This window comes from Ovis canadensis, chromosome 5 (assembly GCF_042477335.2).
Source record: "Ovis canadensis isolate MfBH-ARS-UI-01 breed Bighorn chromosome 5, ARS-UI_OviCan_v2, whole genome shotgun sequence".
NCBI lineage: Eukaryota > Metazoa > Chordata > Mammalia > Artiodactyla > Bovidae > Ovis > Ovis canadensis.
The window spans coordinates 121,524,500-121,537,567 of record NC_091249.1 but is presented as its reverse complement, the minus strand read 5'-3'; the positions used below and the strand labels follow the sequence as shown (position 1 = coordinate 121,537,567).

At 46.0% G+C, this 13,068-nt stretch overlaps 1 protein-coding gene across 1 annotated transcript in view; it reads right to left on the bottom strand.

The window, feature by feature from the left end:
* Nucleotides 1-2,507: 2,507 nt before the first annotated feature.
* Nucleotides 2,508-13,068, bottom strand: part of MAN2A1 (mannosidase alpha class 2A member 1) — a 198,256-nt gene continuing 187,695 nt past the window's right edge. Inside the window, exons 21-22 of the mRNA XM_069592653.1 lie at nt 7,010-7,120; nt 2,508-5,248 (exon numbers count right to left, since the gene is read on the bottom strand). Of these exons, the coding sequence (XP_069448754.1) occupies nt 5,096-5,248; nt 7,010-7,120 (264 nt within the window). The 3' untranslated portion in view covers nt 2,508-5,095. The remainder of the gene's footprint in view (nt 5,249-7,009; nt 7,121-13,068) is intronic.

Genomic DNA, 13,068 nt, shown 5'->3' with positions numbered 1-13,068 from the left:
CCCCTAGTCATCCTCACCAGGATATGAACAAGATGACCGCCAGTACTGTCAATGCCGGGACATTTGCTGAAAATCCGAATGAAGATGCTCTCACCAGTGAGGTTACGAAGCCGGCTGGGTGCAGGTCTGTCTCTGCTGGGAGCCATCTTGCCACTCCATGTGCAGCCCCTGCCCGAGAACTCAGAGGGACACAAAAAAGAGAAGAAACCACATCCTGGATGACATCACCCTATAGGTGGGTACAGCTGTACTTGGAGTTCCATCTGCCCTAGGTGTTGCTACTGGGGACAGTAAGTCACTTATTTTTGCTCAGGCCAATGGACATTGCAGGGGCCTCATTCACTCCAGCAGCTCTTCAGCCGCCCCTGGGACCATTTACAGCCACAATCGCCCTTAGTTGGCTTCACATCACAGCTTCGTAGGAGCAACTTAAGTGTATGCCCATCTAAACTAAATTTTTCCTTACCCGTTTTAACTTTCAAACGGTTCTGGCATGTTGATAATCAAATAATATGGAGCCAAAAAATTTTCATCATCTGATTATGAAATTAGTATTTTTATTCATATTTCTCTAGGGTTTTACAGCTCAGTGTATATTATAAATTGATTAGTCTCTTCACGTTGTAAGTCACCCAAAACAAGCATAAACTTCCTAGTTAGCGAGTATTCTTTGCCTGGCTAACACATACGTATCTCTGGAATATGTCTCCCTTTCCCTCCCCCAACTCCTGGCTTTGAGGAAATTCCTCTAAAGCCACTAAGCTGCGTGCTGGCCTGGCGGGCAGGCTGGAGGGTGTCTTCAGACCCCCACCCTTCCAACACACCTTACCTTCCACATCTGCTCACACGGACCGTCTGTTTCACATCTCGGCTTACTCTCATCTTATCCTGGAATACTGCACTGTGACCACAACCTCCCCCTCCTTACTGGACCAGAAGATTCCACAGGCACAGTGTTGCTGGTAAGGCTTCTGAACCCAAACTCATAGCTGACCCCAAACCCAGACATGAAATTCACTACCACCCCTGCCTGCCATTTGCCTGCTATTAGGTTGGCCAAAAAGTTCCTTCGGTTTTAAAGTACAAGTGAGAGACACATTTTTCATTTTCACCAAGAACTTTATTGAACAACATATTCACCGCCTTTTTCCCCTACTACGTTCTGCCATTTTCCAGGCAACTTCATAATCTCATCTTCCCAAAAACCTTTTATCTTTTTGAGCAAAGAACTGTTTCAAGTGTGTTTATGGTCTTCCAGGGAACTGAAATTTTTTCCATTAGGAGAATTCTGTAAAGACAAAGATAAATGGAAATCCAAAGGTCTGGAGAAATAGCTGGATGAATCAGAACTTCCCAGCCAAGCTGTAACAATTTTTGTCTGGTCATCAGAGAAACATATGGTCTCATGCAAGCCTGGGAGGAGATGATGCCTTTTCTGCTGACCAGTTCTGGATGCTTTTCCTTGAGTGTTGCTTTCAGCTGGTCTAACTGGACGCAGTGCCTGTTGGAATTAATCATTTTCCAGCAAGAGCTCATAAAGAGGACTCCCTTCCAATCCCACCACATATGAAACATCGCCTTCTTTGGATGAAGACTGGCCTTTGGTGTGATTGGTGGTGGTCTCCCTTCCAATCCCACCACATATGAAACTTCGCCTTCTTTGGATGAAGACTGGCCTTTGGTGTGATTGGTGGTGGTTCGTTTTGCTTGCCTCACAATCTCTTCCCTCCCACATCACTGTACAGTATCTATTTTTCATCACCGATACGATTTGTTTTAAAAACAGAACATTTTCATTACCTTCCACTGGAGAACTGCACGTGGAAAGATGGTCAAGAAGGTTTTTCTCTTCATTTACGAGGAACTCACACATCACAGCAACTGACATAACCAAGGCTGGCGCAAGCGGTTCTCAGCGCTTGGTTTGGGCATGCTGAGAGCTGCAGCGACCTCCCTGTGGCATACGCTGATTGCTCTCAACGCCTCCCTTTGACTGCGATCAGCATCAACTGGTGTACATGGCTGTGCAATACTGTCCAGCAAGGAACAGCAGCATGAAACTTCGCAAACCACTTTGAAAAGCTGGATCAGTCCCAACACCTTCTTCATACACTGCACAGATATTCTGTGTGTGTTTCAGTTGTATTTTTACCTTTCTTGAGTAAAGCATAATATGTCCAAAATGTTGCTTTTTCTTCCATCTTCATTACTGAAATGGCCAACTGATTTTTTAAAAAATACACGCTGATATGACAATAGTCACAACACAATCTAACAAAACTGTTCTGAAGATAAAGACACCTAGATAAAGTGCTACTAGAACCATCCATCGTAGAGGAAAAAACTGAATAAACTTTTTGGCCAACCCAACAGAAATGGACCAAAGAAGGAGCAGTTCACTCATGACAGAAGACAAAACAAGCCCTTACTCCTCCACTCTACCCACCGAAACAGTTAATATACCTTGTTTACAAAATCGGATTTAAGAACTACTCTAGAGGACCATGCACATGGTAAGATTTATCTTTTATTAGATATCTTATATTACATATTCCCAAAGAGATATAAAATCTTCCGAGAAAATATCAAAACCTATTGATTTCAAGGAAAGCAACATAATCAAAATAAAAGCAAAGATTTTCTTCCAAACAAAGGAATGTGAAAACCTTTCAGCACAAATACAACAAAGACGTGGAAGGTAATTACAATGTTTTACAACATGTTTTACAGCATTTTGTTTTAATCAGTATTTGCAGAAAACAAAGATGCTGAGTTCTCAAACACTGCAGTTATAACCCCAAATTACATTTTAAAAAAAAAAGAGAAAGTCATCAACTACTTGGTCAACTGAACATCTGTGATAATGAACGTAATAAAACCTAAGCAAACGAATATGCCACTGAGATCGCCACTGAAGTGTACGATTAGTGTGCGCCAGGGACACTAGATCATTTAATCAGTTCTTGACCACAACCCAAAGCAAAAGCATCCTCTCTTCATTTCCCTGATGATTTATTCTAAAAATAAAAAGCAGAAACTTGCTGGTGAAAGGGAATTTCTGCTTTACCTGTGAGCAGCCGGTGACCACACACACTGTAGAAGACCCCGACGGAGCGCAGGACAGACCCGTCTCAAACAGCCTGGAGTGGCAAGACCACTGTTATTGCATCGAGATTTTTTATTTCAACTGATCAGAGATTCCAGAACGATTAAGTACAGCCACTTGCACCCGAGAACACAGTGAACTCCTATAGGAAGGTTTTACACTTAAGATGCGATGGAAATACTGATCTTATTCCTGGGATTTGTGTCTGGCCATCCTAGCGTCTGCAGATGTTCACAGAAAGTAAGTTCGTTTTTTGTTTTAGTTGTTTATCCCCCCAGAACAAGGAAGGACACTTACAGTACATGGTTATTGCAAGAAACTGCTCTCTTGTAATATCTTCATCAACACTAGTATTATTTCCTTAATTATTAAAGGCGAAAGGAGTTTATGAACTTAATGGAACAGTGATCTAAGGAGCTGCATCTTGACTGAAAACACAGATGATACTCAGGCGACATAAAACAGACGACGTTTTTATTTCTGTATGAAGATGTTGGAATGGCAGGAGGTGAGACGGAAGTTTAAAGTCAGAAAACACTAAGTCTATCAGTTAACACAGAATTTCCAGCAGCGCACATAGTCAGGAATCCTTTCTATGCTAAAATGGAATACTCTAAATGTCGGTTTTATTTTAATGTCAAGTTAACAATGATCCCAAATAAATTTTATCAAAAGTACTGTGATGGCACATAGGTTTAGAACTTCATTTTGAGGTTAGCACGTACAAAAGTTGGAAATTCACTGAACAAACATATTCTTTAATATGATAAATTATGATGAGTTACACATAAGTGGGTTTCAAAATGGTCTATTTTAAAGCATTCTCTCTTCAAAATGGTGAGCTTTTGTGAAATGAAAACAGTATGCGGATTCTGCTTGTTACAAAATCCTAGCTTCAAGCTGCAGTCTCCTTGGCAGCAGCATATTTTAATTAACAATATTTTTCTTCCTTGTTTTGTTTTCTAACATCTCAGTACATTCAAATAGTCAAAATGTTTAGAGTAACATCACCACAAATTTAATGAAACAGATCAGAACGTGGCCAGCATTGTCAGGCAAAAATTATACAATTTATGTGTCATAGAAAGTACCCGCCCCTCCCCCAGCCACTCCCCACCTTCCCCCAACAGTAATATGGACACCAGAAGATTTAACAAGACTTATAAAAAAATAAGGCACATTTATTCTGATATGATAATTTTAAAATAGAAAACCCCTTCTCAGAACATCTGTATTCAAATGAGCTGTGTAAAAAGACACCTTGTGGTACCCAGAAGAGGTCACGGTACCTGTAGAATTGCTTCTCCTAGCTCAGTGACAATGGATTAAATTGCACCTACCCCACATTGTCAAGTAACGAAAATATGCCTCTTTGTCTACTACTGAATGATTCAAAATCTGGTACTTCTGGAAATACTCACAAAGGACAGGAAGGGAGGGGTCAGGTGGTAGAAAAGCATGTAAGAGCAACACTGTATATTATCAGGGTGATGGATTGCACTTTCCCACATGTTCCAGCACATATAGTTCTGACACGTATGAACGACCGCAACCATTTTGGCCATTAGCTATCACCCACCAGCGTTTTATTCCATTTTGGTAAAAACGGGTATCTTTGTAAAACTAACAAAGGGTCAGCAACAGGAATACTTAGGACAGTCTCTTCACAGCCCCCAACGCAGATATAATTAGTCAGCATTTAACCTGAGGCGCAATCTGCTGAGGGGCCGCCTCTAGACATTGCTTCGCTTGCTGCGTCAGTTCATACCGATGATAGTAGTTCATGGGAGGAACTTAAAAAAAAACTAGTTTGTAGCATGGCTTTTTTTCTCTCCTACTGTACTGGTTTAAGAAAAAGAATCACAGAATTCATGTCCTCACAGTAGCCAGAAGCTGAAATAATGTGCTTCTCCATTGCACGTAAAACCCAGAAGTACGTGAAAGCCAATGCTGGAGGCGGATTGGAAAATCCACGTCTGAAAGCCAGGTTCACCTCAGGCGGATTCGGAATGCGCTGATCTCCATGGGACTCAAGTTGATTTCACTTATATTTCGGGCGTCTGGAGGAGAATGCATCAAGGATAATGACGAAGGTATGATGCTCACAACAGTGAACGTGCTAAAAAGTTTCTGGACCAGTATCTAAAAGTAAATGATAAACAAGTACATGGTCAGGATAGCTCTGAAGCAAGATAAGTGCGCACCTATACACTCAGCGTGAGACACAGTGAGAACTATGTTTGGAATACTGTCGTTTAGTGAAAAAGCAGGGGTGAAAAAACAGGGGAGGGGAGGAGACTGAGTCCACCTCCACACACCTGAGCACCGAGACGAACTCTGGCAGGAGACCGGAGCCCAGGAACAGGAGCGCTGTCTTCCGGGCCCCTCTCAGCTGCTTAACAATGCATCGCATGCGAGGGCCCTTCTCAATGAAAGAAGGGCTACACAGACCAAGAGCGTGAAACACAGCCACTCCCTCTTTCAGTCAGCATTTACCCCAACAGGGGTGCTTCTCCACCATCTTCCTGAGCCAGAAAAGCCGGGAGACAGGCCCCAGGCCCCCCAGGAAGGCCCTCATGTAAGCAAGCCACTGACAGGGTAGGAAGGTCGTTGGGAAAAACCTACTCTCACTTCTGGCAGGCTCTTCTAGTGTGTCTCTCTGGATCATATGACCCCCTTAAGACTCAACACCTTAGTGTTTGAGTGCAAATGCTCACACTCAAATGTCTCAGATCGTCACTGAGCAGGGAGAGAGTAAGAGCAGTGAAACCAGCAACAAAGATCAGTGCTCCTCCGAGCGCCAATGACATGCAGCGTGGGCAGGAGGAATGGACACCTGTCGCCCCAAGCAGCTTCCGGCCTCCCCACCGCCTCACTCTCCCCTCTTTCTGCAGCCTCGGCTATGCTCATGACAACTGCGTAGGGCAGAACGGACTGCCTTGAGTCTGTCTGACACGCCGTCTAAGAGGTCTTCAAGAGTGGGTCGGCTAGCTGACTTGGTGTGGGAGGTCTGCCAGCATGCTGCAGACAGCCCCAGCCTGTCAGAGCCAGAGGCGTAAGGCTGGAGGTTCCCTTCCCTCCGAGAGTGGCTGATGAGGACCGCCAGCAAGGCCAGCTTGAAGAGAAATCAGAAGGTGCAGCTGGCGGTCAGCACTCAGCCTGAGGACCCACTGGGCTGCACAGGGTGGACTCACGCACACCCGCTTAATCAGAAGATCCGGCCGTGGGAGACAACGGGCGGGGGCGGAGTCCAGCTGCCCCCAGGGCCTCCGCCGAGTCACCCCGTCGGCCAGTCTCTCGTCCCCACCACCCCTGCTGCAAGCCTGCACCCGCTTTGTGTGTGTGCCAGTCACTCAGTCGTGTCCGACTCTTTGTGACCCCACAGACTATAGCCTGTCGGGCTCCTCTGTCCATGGAATTTTCCAGGCAAGCATTCTGGAGGGGGTTGCCATGCGCTCCTCCAGGGGTCTTCCCCACCCAGGGATCAGAGCCGGGTCCCCTGCACTGCAGGCGGGCTCTTTACTGACTGAGCCACCTGCAGTCACCTGGCCCCCGCAGGAGCTGGGGTTGCCATCGCTGAACTGGGTCACACCCGAGCGTCTGAGAGAGGTGGGAATAGAGGGGTAGGCAGAAGCCGCGTTGCGGGTGGGAAGCAGAAAGGCTAAGACTCGGCGAGGCCCCGTCTCCAAGCACGACCTGCCTGCCGGGGCAGTCTGCTGTCAACAAGGAGGGGAGACTGGGCACTGGGACAGGGCTCCCTTAAGAAGGGAGAACGAGCAAACCGGAAGCTGGGGTGAGGAGTCCACAGAGAGGCAATGAGACCGCTCCTTCTCAGGATTATCTGCAGAAAGTAAGCCTTTCAAAGCACACCAAATCAACAGGGAGAACAGGCTCTCGGCTCACCTTTCCCTGGGTTGTGGAACACAGCAGCCCGGGGTCTCTGCTAGAGAAGCGGCAGTCAAACCCCTTCCTGTGGAGGATCAAGGCGGCCTCGCTGGAGTGCTTGCCGTCCACCTATAAGTGAGCAGAGAGCAAGATGCCACGGGGACGCTGAGAGCGAATCCTGACCCCACTGCACACCCGCGACGTCCCTGTCCCCAACCACGAATGCTCCCGTATCTGAATCTTAAAGTGACCTCAGGCCCGTCCACTCCCATTCAGTCTCCGTGCGGAGCCTGCCCACTCCCCGACGACACCGCCTTCCCCAGGCGCTCAGCTGACGTGCTGAGAGTCCCTGGCAAGTCACTCAAGCCTCGGTTTCCTCCACGGTTCCTAGGGACACGGGCTATCTTTTGTCCACATGTTACATACCAGTTTGTCAAAGTTTCTTCAAATAAAGTGTTTCATTTTCACTTACTTTTAATAAATCCATCAACTGAATAAAGTATACCTGAATTTGGTCCTTATCTGGCCACTGAATGATGTATCATCCATCTTAAAACCGAAATGTGCTTCTTCACTGAATGCTAATTTTTGTTAATTGCATTAACATTTTTAATCTTCAATGTATTGGTTCATGATTTTTATATAAGAGACATTTAAATCAAATTAGTTATGCTTATCACTTGCTAAGCCAGCCACATTTATTGGCTTGATGTATCATTTAAATTCACATTACAGAAGCTATTCTTCTTGCTCAAGAAAAAAGGAAAACACTAAAAATGACAAGTCAGCTGCAGCAATCAGTATACACTTTCTTGCACCCAATTCAAGTAACAATGCCTTGAATGCTTCAAGTCCTTGAACATTTAAAATTATAACTATTTAATAAGTTTTACATTTTCTAAACCAGGCAATGTTTATGATAAATAAAATGGATAAATAAAATCTTTGGAAAAGTTAAGCAATGCACACTTACTGTATAGACACATTTACCCTTTTTTTTTAAAATGTGACCACAGATGTGAATATGCCGAGGTTCTTGATCAACGTTGAAAGTGAAAGTGGCTCAGCTGTGCTGACTCTTTGTGATCCTATGGGCTATATACAGTCCGTGGAATTTTCCAGGCCAGAATACTGGAGTGGGTAGCCATTCCGTTCTCCAGGGGATCTTCCCAACCGAGGGACCATACCCAGGTCTCCCGCATTGCAGGTGGGTTCCTTACCGTCTGAGCCACCAGGGAAGCCTTGGTCAGCCTTACTAGGGCATAAAGCTTTTTTAATGTGCTACAGAGACATCTTTTCTGAACAGCTGCCAGCATTCCCAACACTGATTTGAGTTTAATGTGACTGAACAATTTAAATCTGTCCTCACCTCAGACTCTTGGCTGGAATAACCTGTTTTATGACATTTTACACTGGTATTTTGCAGTGGTACTGCTAAAAATTTTTTTTGAAGGAAGAGAAAAACGTCATTTAGGGATTCTGAGTCATCACAGGACCACATAACACACATAGCAAGCTGAAGTAATATGATAAAGATTCCTAATGAAATTTCAAACAATCTCATAGTCCCTAAATAGCATGAAGATAGCACATTAGAAAGCCCTGTATTCAGTGTGTACAGAAGGATAGCAGTTATGCCAATTCTGAAACCCTGGAACACTCTCTTATTCTTCCTGAGTGCCGGGCCTCCTCGTCTGTACGGTAGAGCTACCGCGTGCCTCCTCTCCTCCAGTCACAGCACCGCAACAGCCCAGCTCCTAGGGCAGGCTGCGCTCTCGCAGAGACTGGAGAGATGAGAAGGCCCCCGTCTGGGCTGGGAATCAGACAGCCCAAGATCTGTAGCCTACTTCTGCAATTTACTAGCTGCTGATGCCAGCAAAACTGACCTCAAAAAAAAGATAAAAAGAGGCAGCATAGTAAGGACTTAGCCCAGGGTCTGGAGCAGAGAAAGACCTTAATATATTATTATTTATATCAGCATCATCCATCAAATAAACAGTGGTTATTTTCATAACAGTTACAAGTTAAACAATATTCTCTTTTAACTTCTTATTCCCAAATTTATTTTATTGGCATCACAGCTTTGTAACTAAGGAGTCAGGATAGTCCTAAATTATATGTCCACAACCATACATCAAAGTCCTAAGAGTTCTGATTCAAATTCACAAACTAGACAGCCTCTTAATTAAACCCCAAAAGCACTTATCACTATTATCCTTGGCATCTGGCCATTTTAGCTCACTGCTGCTGCTGCTAAGTCGCTTCAGTCGTGTCTGACTCTGTGCGACCCCATGGACTGCAGCCCACCAGGCTCCTCCATCCATGGGATTTTCCAGGCAAGAGTACTGGAGTAGGTTGCCATTTTCTTCTCCAATGCATGAAAGGAAAAGTGAAAGTGAAGTCGCTCAGTCGTGTCTGACTCTTAGCGACCCCATGGACAGCAGCCTACCAGGCTCCTCCGTCCATGGGATCTAGACCATCCTTAAAAAAACACTGATAAGCAGGTGTTGTGAAAATTCCTGCAAAACATTTGTCCTGGAGTAACGACCGTGCGAGGTCTTTAGCAGACTGACGAAGACCCAGAAAAATGGGAAGGGAGACACTCAGGACTCTGCCATCGAGACTTAACTTTAACAAACTGTGCAGAATTGGAGATTAAAGTCATACAAATTAATTTACACTTACAGGAAAAAAGTTTTTACTTTCTCTAAAAACTAAAACTGCATCATTTTCACAAGGACTAAAAGACTAATAAAATGGCATTCATCTTGGGCAAGTTTTTAAAAATCAAATATTCATGAAAGGATCAGTTTTCAAGCAAAAATACCTGAGGCAAAGCAGCAGTTTTTCAGTTTCAAAGTCTGTCTAGACATTTTATTTCCAAGAAAACTGTTTTTCAAAGTAGGGAAACTGTGATTCTAACTTGAGTATGTATGCAGGAAAACCAGTTGCCCGCAAGTAGTCACAGCATACACTCTCGGAGAGTAAACAAAGTTTGAAAGACCTCTTTTTATATTCATTAACACGCTAATAAAATACAGACCTCAAAAAGCGGGGGCATGGGGAAGAAAGCTTATAAACCTGAAACTGCGTCATCACTGTGCTGGGGGAGTGTCACACCGTCTTTGTAGAACAGATCACTGTTGAGGCTCAATCACTGCGTGGATGTTCCCAAGCTGTACCAGGAAAATCCACTGTAGAACTTATCTCAAAGGAAAAACCAACACCAAGTTTCTAGACTAAGCAGGGCTCATGAAACTTCTCCAGGGACTGAGGAAAGGCTGGGCAACAAGATCTGGCTACAAGTGATGTCGGCAGGCTCAGAGAAGGCTAGCCTGGAGGCATGGTCTGGCTCCAGCAGGAACCAGCTTAAGGGATTGAGGCTGTCATTTCCCTCTGGAAATTCAGGGAACCAGGTGAGACTTGGGAAGAGTCCCTTCAGCGGTCAAGGGCCAAGCGCAGCAACAGTAACAGTACCTGCAGCTGACACTTGCTGGGCACTTGCTGTGCGCCAGGGCTGTGCAGAATGCTTTGCAGGGATAAAGTCATCTCCGCTCACAACCCCTCTGAAGTAGCCAGGCAGCATAAAGACGCACGGCTATATTTAAAGGCACAGGACACTGATCGCAAAACACTCCCTCTCGCACGCAAACAGCAGTTATACTAGCAACGCCACTTTCGCTTTTCATGATCTTTCCTCACCAATGGGTGATGCGTCCTTCCATGAGTATCCCACTATTACTGAGCAGAAAGGAAGAGAGCAAGCCGGGTACTGCCCAGCGTTGTCCGCACTGTCCCAGACAGAGGGCAGTACAAGGCAGTGAGCAGGCGTCTGGAGTCAGACTCCCCCGGCGCGCCTCCGAGCATCACCACTCCCTGGCTGTGTGACCCGGAAGGTTTCCCACCACCCCCAGGGAGTGGTGCCCCTTCCTCTTCTACACAAGGGGCCCGGGCACCGCCTCCTCTCCTTGCGCTGCCCTGAGAGCTAAATCAAGCTCACAGAAAGCACTCAGTGCAAATGCTGGGGACAGAGGCAGCCTTAGGTACGTCGTGTTGGAGCAACCTGAGAAATCAGCAATAAACTATATAAGGAATACACATCAAAGTTACATCAAAATTTACTGTGGCAATAAACTTCAACTTTCTCCAATTAAAAAGAAAGTGCTAATATTTTTATTTCAGCATTAGTAACAGTGAAACTGCTGATGACTGAACGATCACAGTTGAGAACCTTGTTAAAACTTCGTGCTCACCACGTGCCAGATGCCACTCTACATGCTTGACAACTATCAGTCTACGGGAGCCTGACGGGGCCTCTCTTGGGTGACACTCTCACTGCCGCCTGGCCACTGGGGGGGGCACTGGCGTCGGAGGACGCAGGGCCTGCTCTGGGACAGCGGGCAGCGAGCGGCGGCAGTGCCCTCGGCCCCGCGGGCCCGGCCCCCAAGCCTGCGCCGGCGCAGCTGCATTCTCTGCCTCCGCTCTGCTGCGCATCGCTGCAGACGGACACCGGCTTGAGGGGAAGGAGGAGGGTCGCTTTTGACTTAATACAACAAAAGGTTATCAACTTAGGGAGATCACTTAAGGAGACTTTCCAGCTTCTGATCTCAGGCTGGAAAATGCGAGTATTTAATCAATGGTTCCAACAGAACTAAAATCATGATTTACTAAAACATTCAGAAAGAAAGGTTTAGAAGTTATCATTTCTACCCATTTACAACCTGCCCAGCCATCCACTCATCTCATTTTAAAAGATTTAAGAGACCTGAAGACGGTCTCTTCTAAGCCAAGGAACAGGGAGATGCTCCTCCCCCACAGAGGATGGAGCTCTGCAAATGTGAGAGCGGAGCCGCTCCTGTGGGGCTCACCACCCGTAACTGCTGCAAACCATCCACGGTGCCTGTGGATACACTGTCCCCTGAGGAAGACAGGGGCCGAGACTGTGGCCGGACTCTCCAAGCAGGGTGTGAGCCCGCCCTCCTCGGAGGACGCGCAAGGCACACACAGACGACGCCTCGGCTCCAAGCTGCTCAGATTCTTTGGCGATGCCAGACACCTCTCATATTTCAGTGCATTCTGGCAGGTGGCAAGGCTAGAAAATCTCACACTGTGTTACATACAAGTCCTGAGACAGGAAATAACCAGTAGAAATGCATTTTCCAGGGCACTTGTAAAAATGTCAATAACAGTTATCCTGTTTTAATCAACAAGGTAGCATGACAGAAAGAAAGGGGAAGGTGGATGGTTGTCCTCAGATATGTACAACAAAGAACATTTTTTTCCCAACAATTTTCACCTTTCCAGAAACTAGGGAGATCAATAAAGCACCAATCAATTCTTTTAAGAAAGGCAAAATAAAGTATAAACCTTAAACTGCCTCTTACAAGAGAAGGAGGGGGTGGTGAAAGAAAGTTGAGAGAAGACCTTATTCAGTAGGCGGCGCTGACATTGAAATGGCTGGTTAATTCTCCGCAAGAAAGAGTGAAGCACAAACCAAAATAAACCCCACACAGAACAGAGAGTCACATTCAACACGTGCAGATAGAGAGCGGAGGCATACACACAGGTGTCTAGGGATGAGGGCGTCCCTGGGGCTCGGATGGTGAGGTGCCCACCCACACCAGGATCCTCATCTAGAGAATTCCACGGACAGGGGAGCCTGGGGGCCTACAGTGCACTGGGCCACAAAGAGTTGGACACGACTGAGTGACCAACACTTTCACTTCACATCTACGGATAAATGAAATAAAAATATATTTGAATATAAAAGCAGGGAAAACAATCTGCAAAGAGAGAGGAAGTAGATATCACTGCTCAGAGCATCAGGCACAACGGCTCCATGATGCTGAGCTGAGCAGCTTAAGTGAGTTCCTCCTCATCCCTGGAAAGCCAGCATTCCAGACGGAACTTTTCACTCTAGCTTGATCCACGGCTCATCCTCCCGTGAGATTCTCCCAGCATCCTCTCTCCCAAGGCTCTCCTCTCCCTAAGTCACTTCCCTCTCCTGAGGGTGCGGTTTTCCCAGTTAGTGCACTTGAGTGGTACTCTTATTCCCCAGTTTTCAAACCTTCATAGAA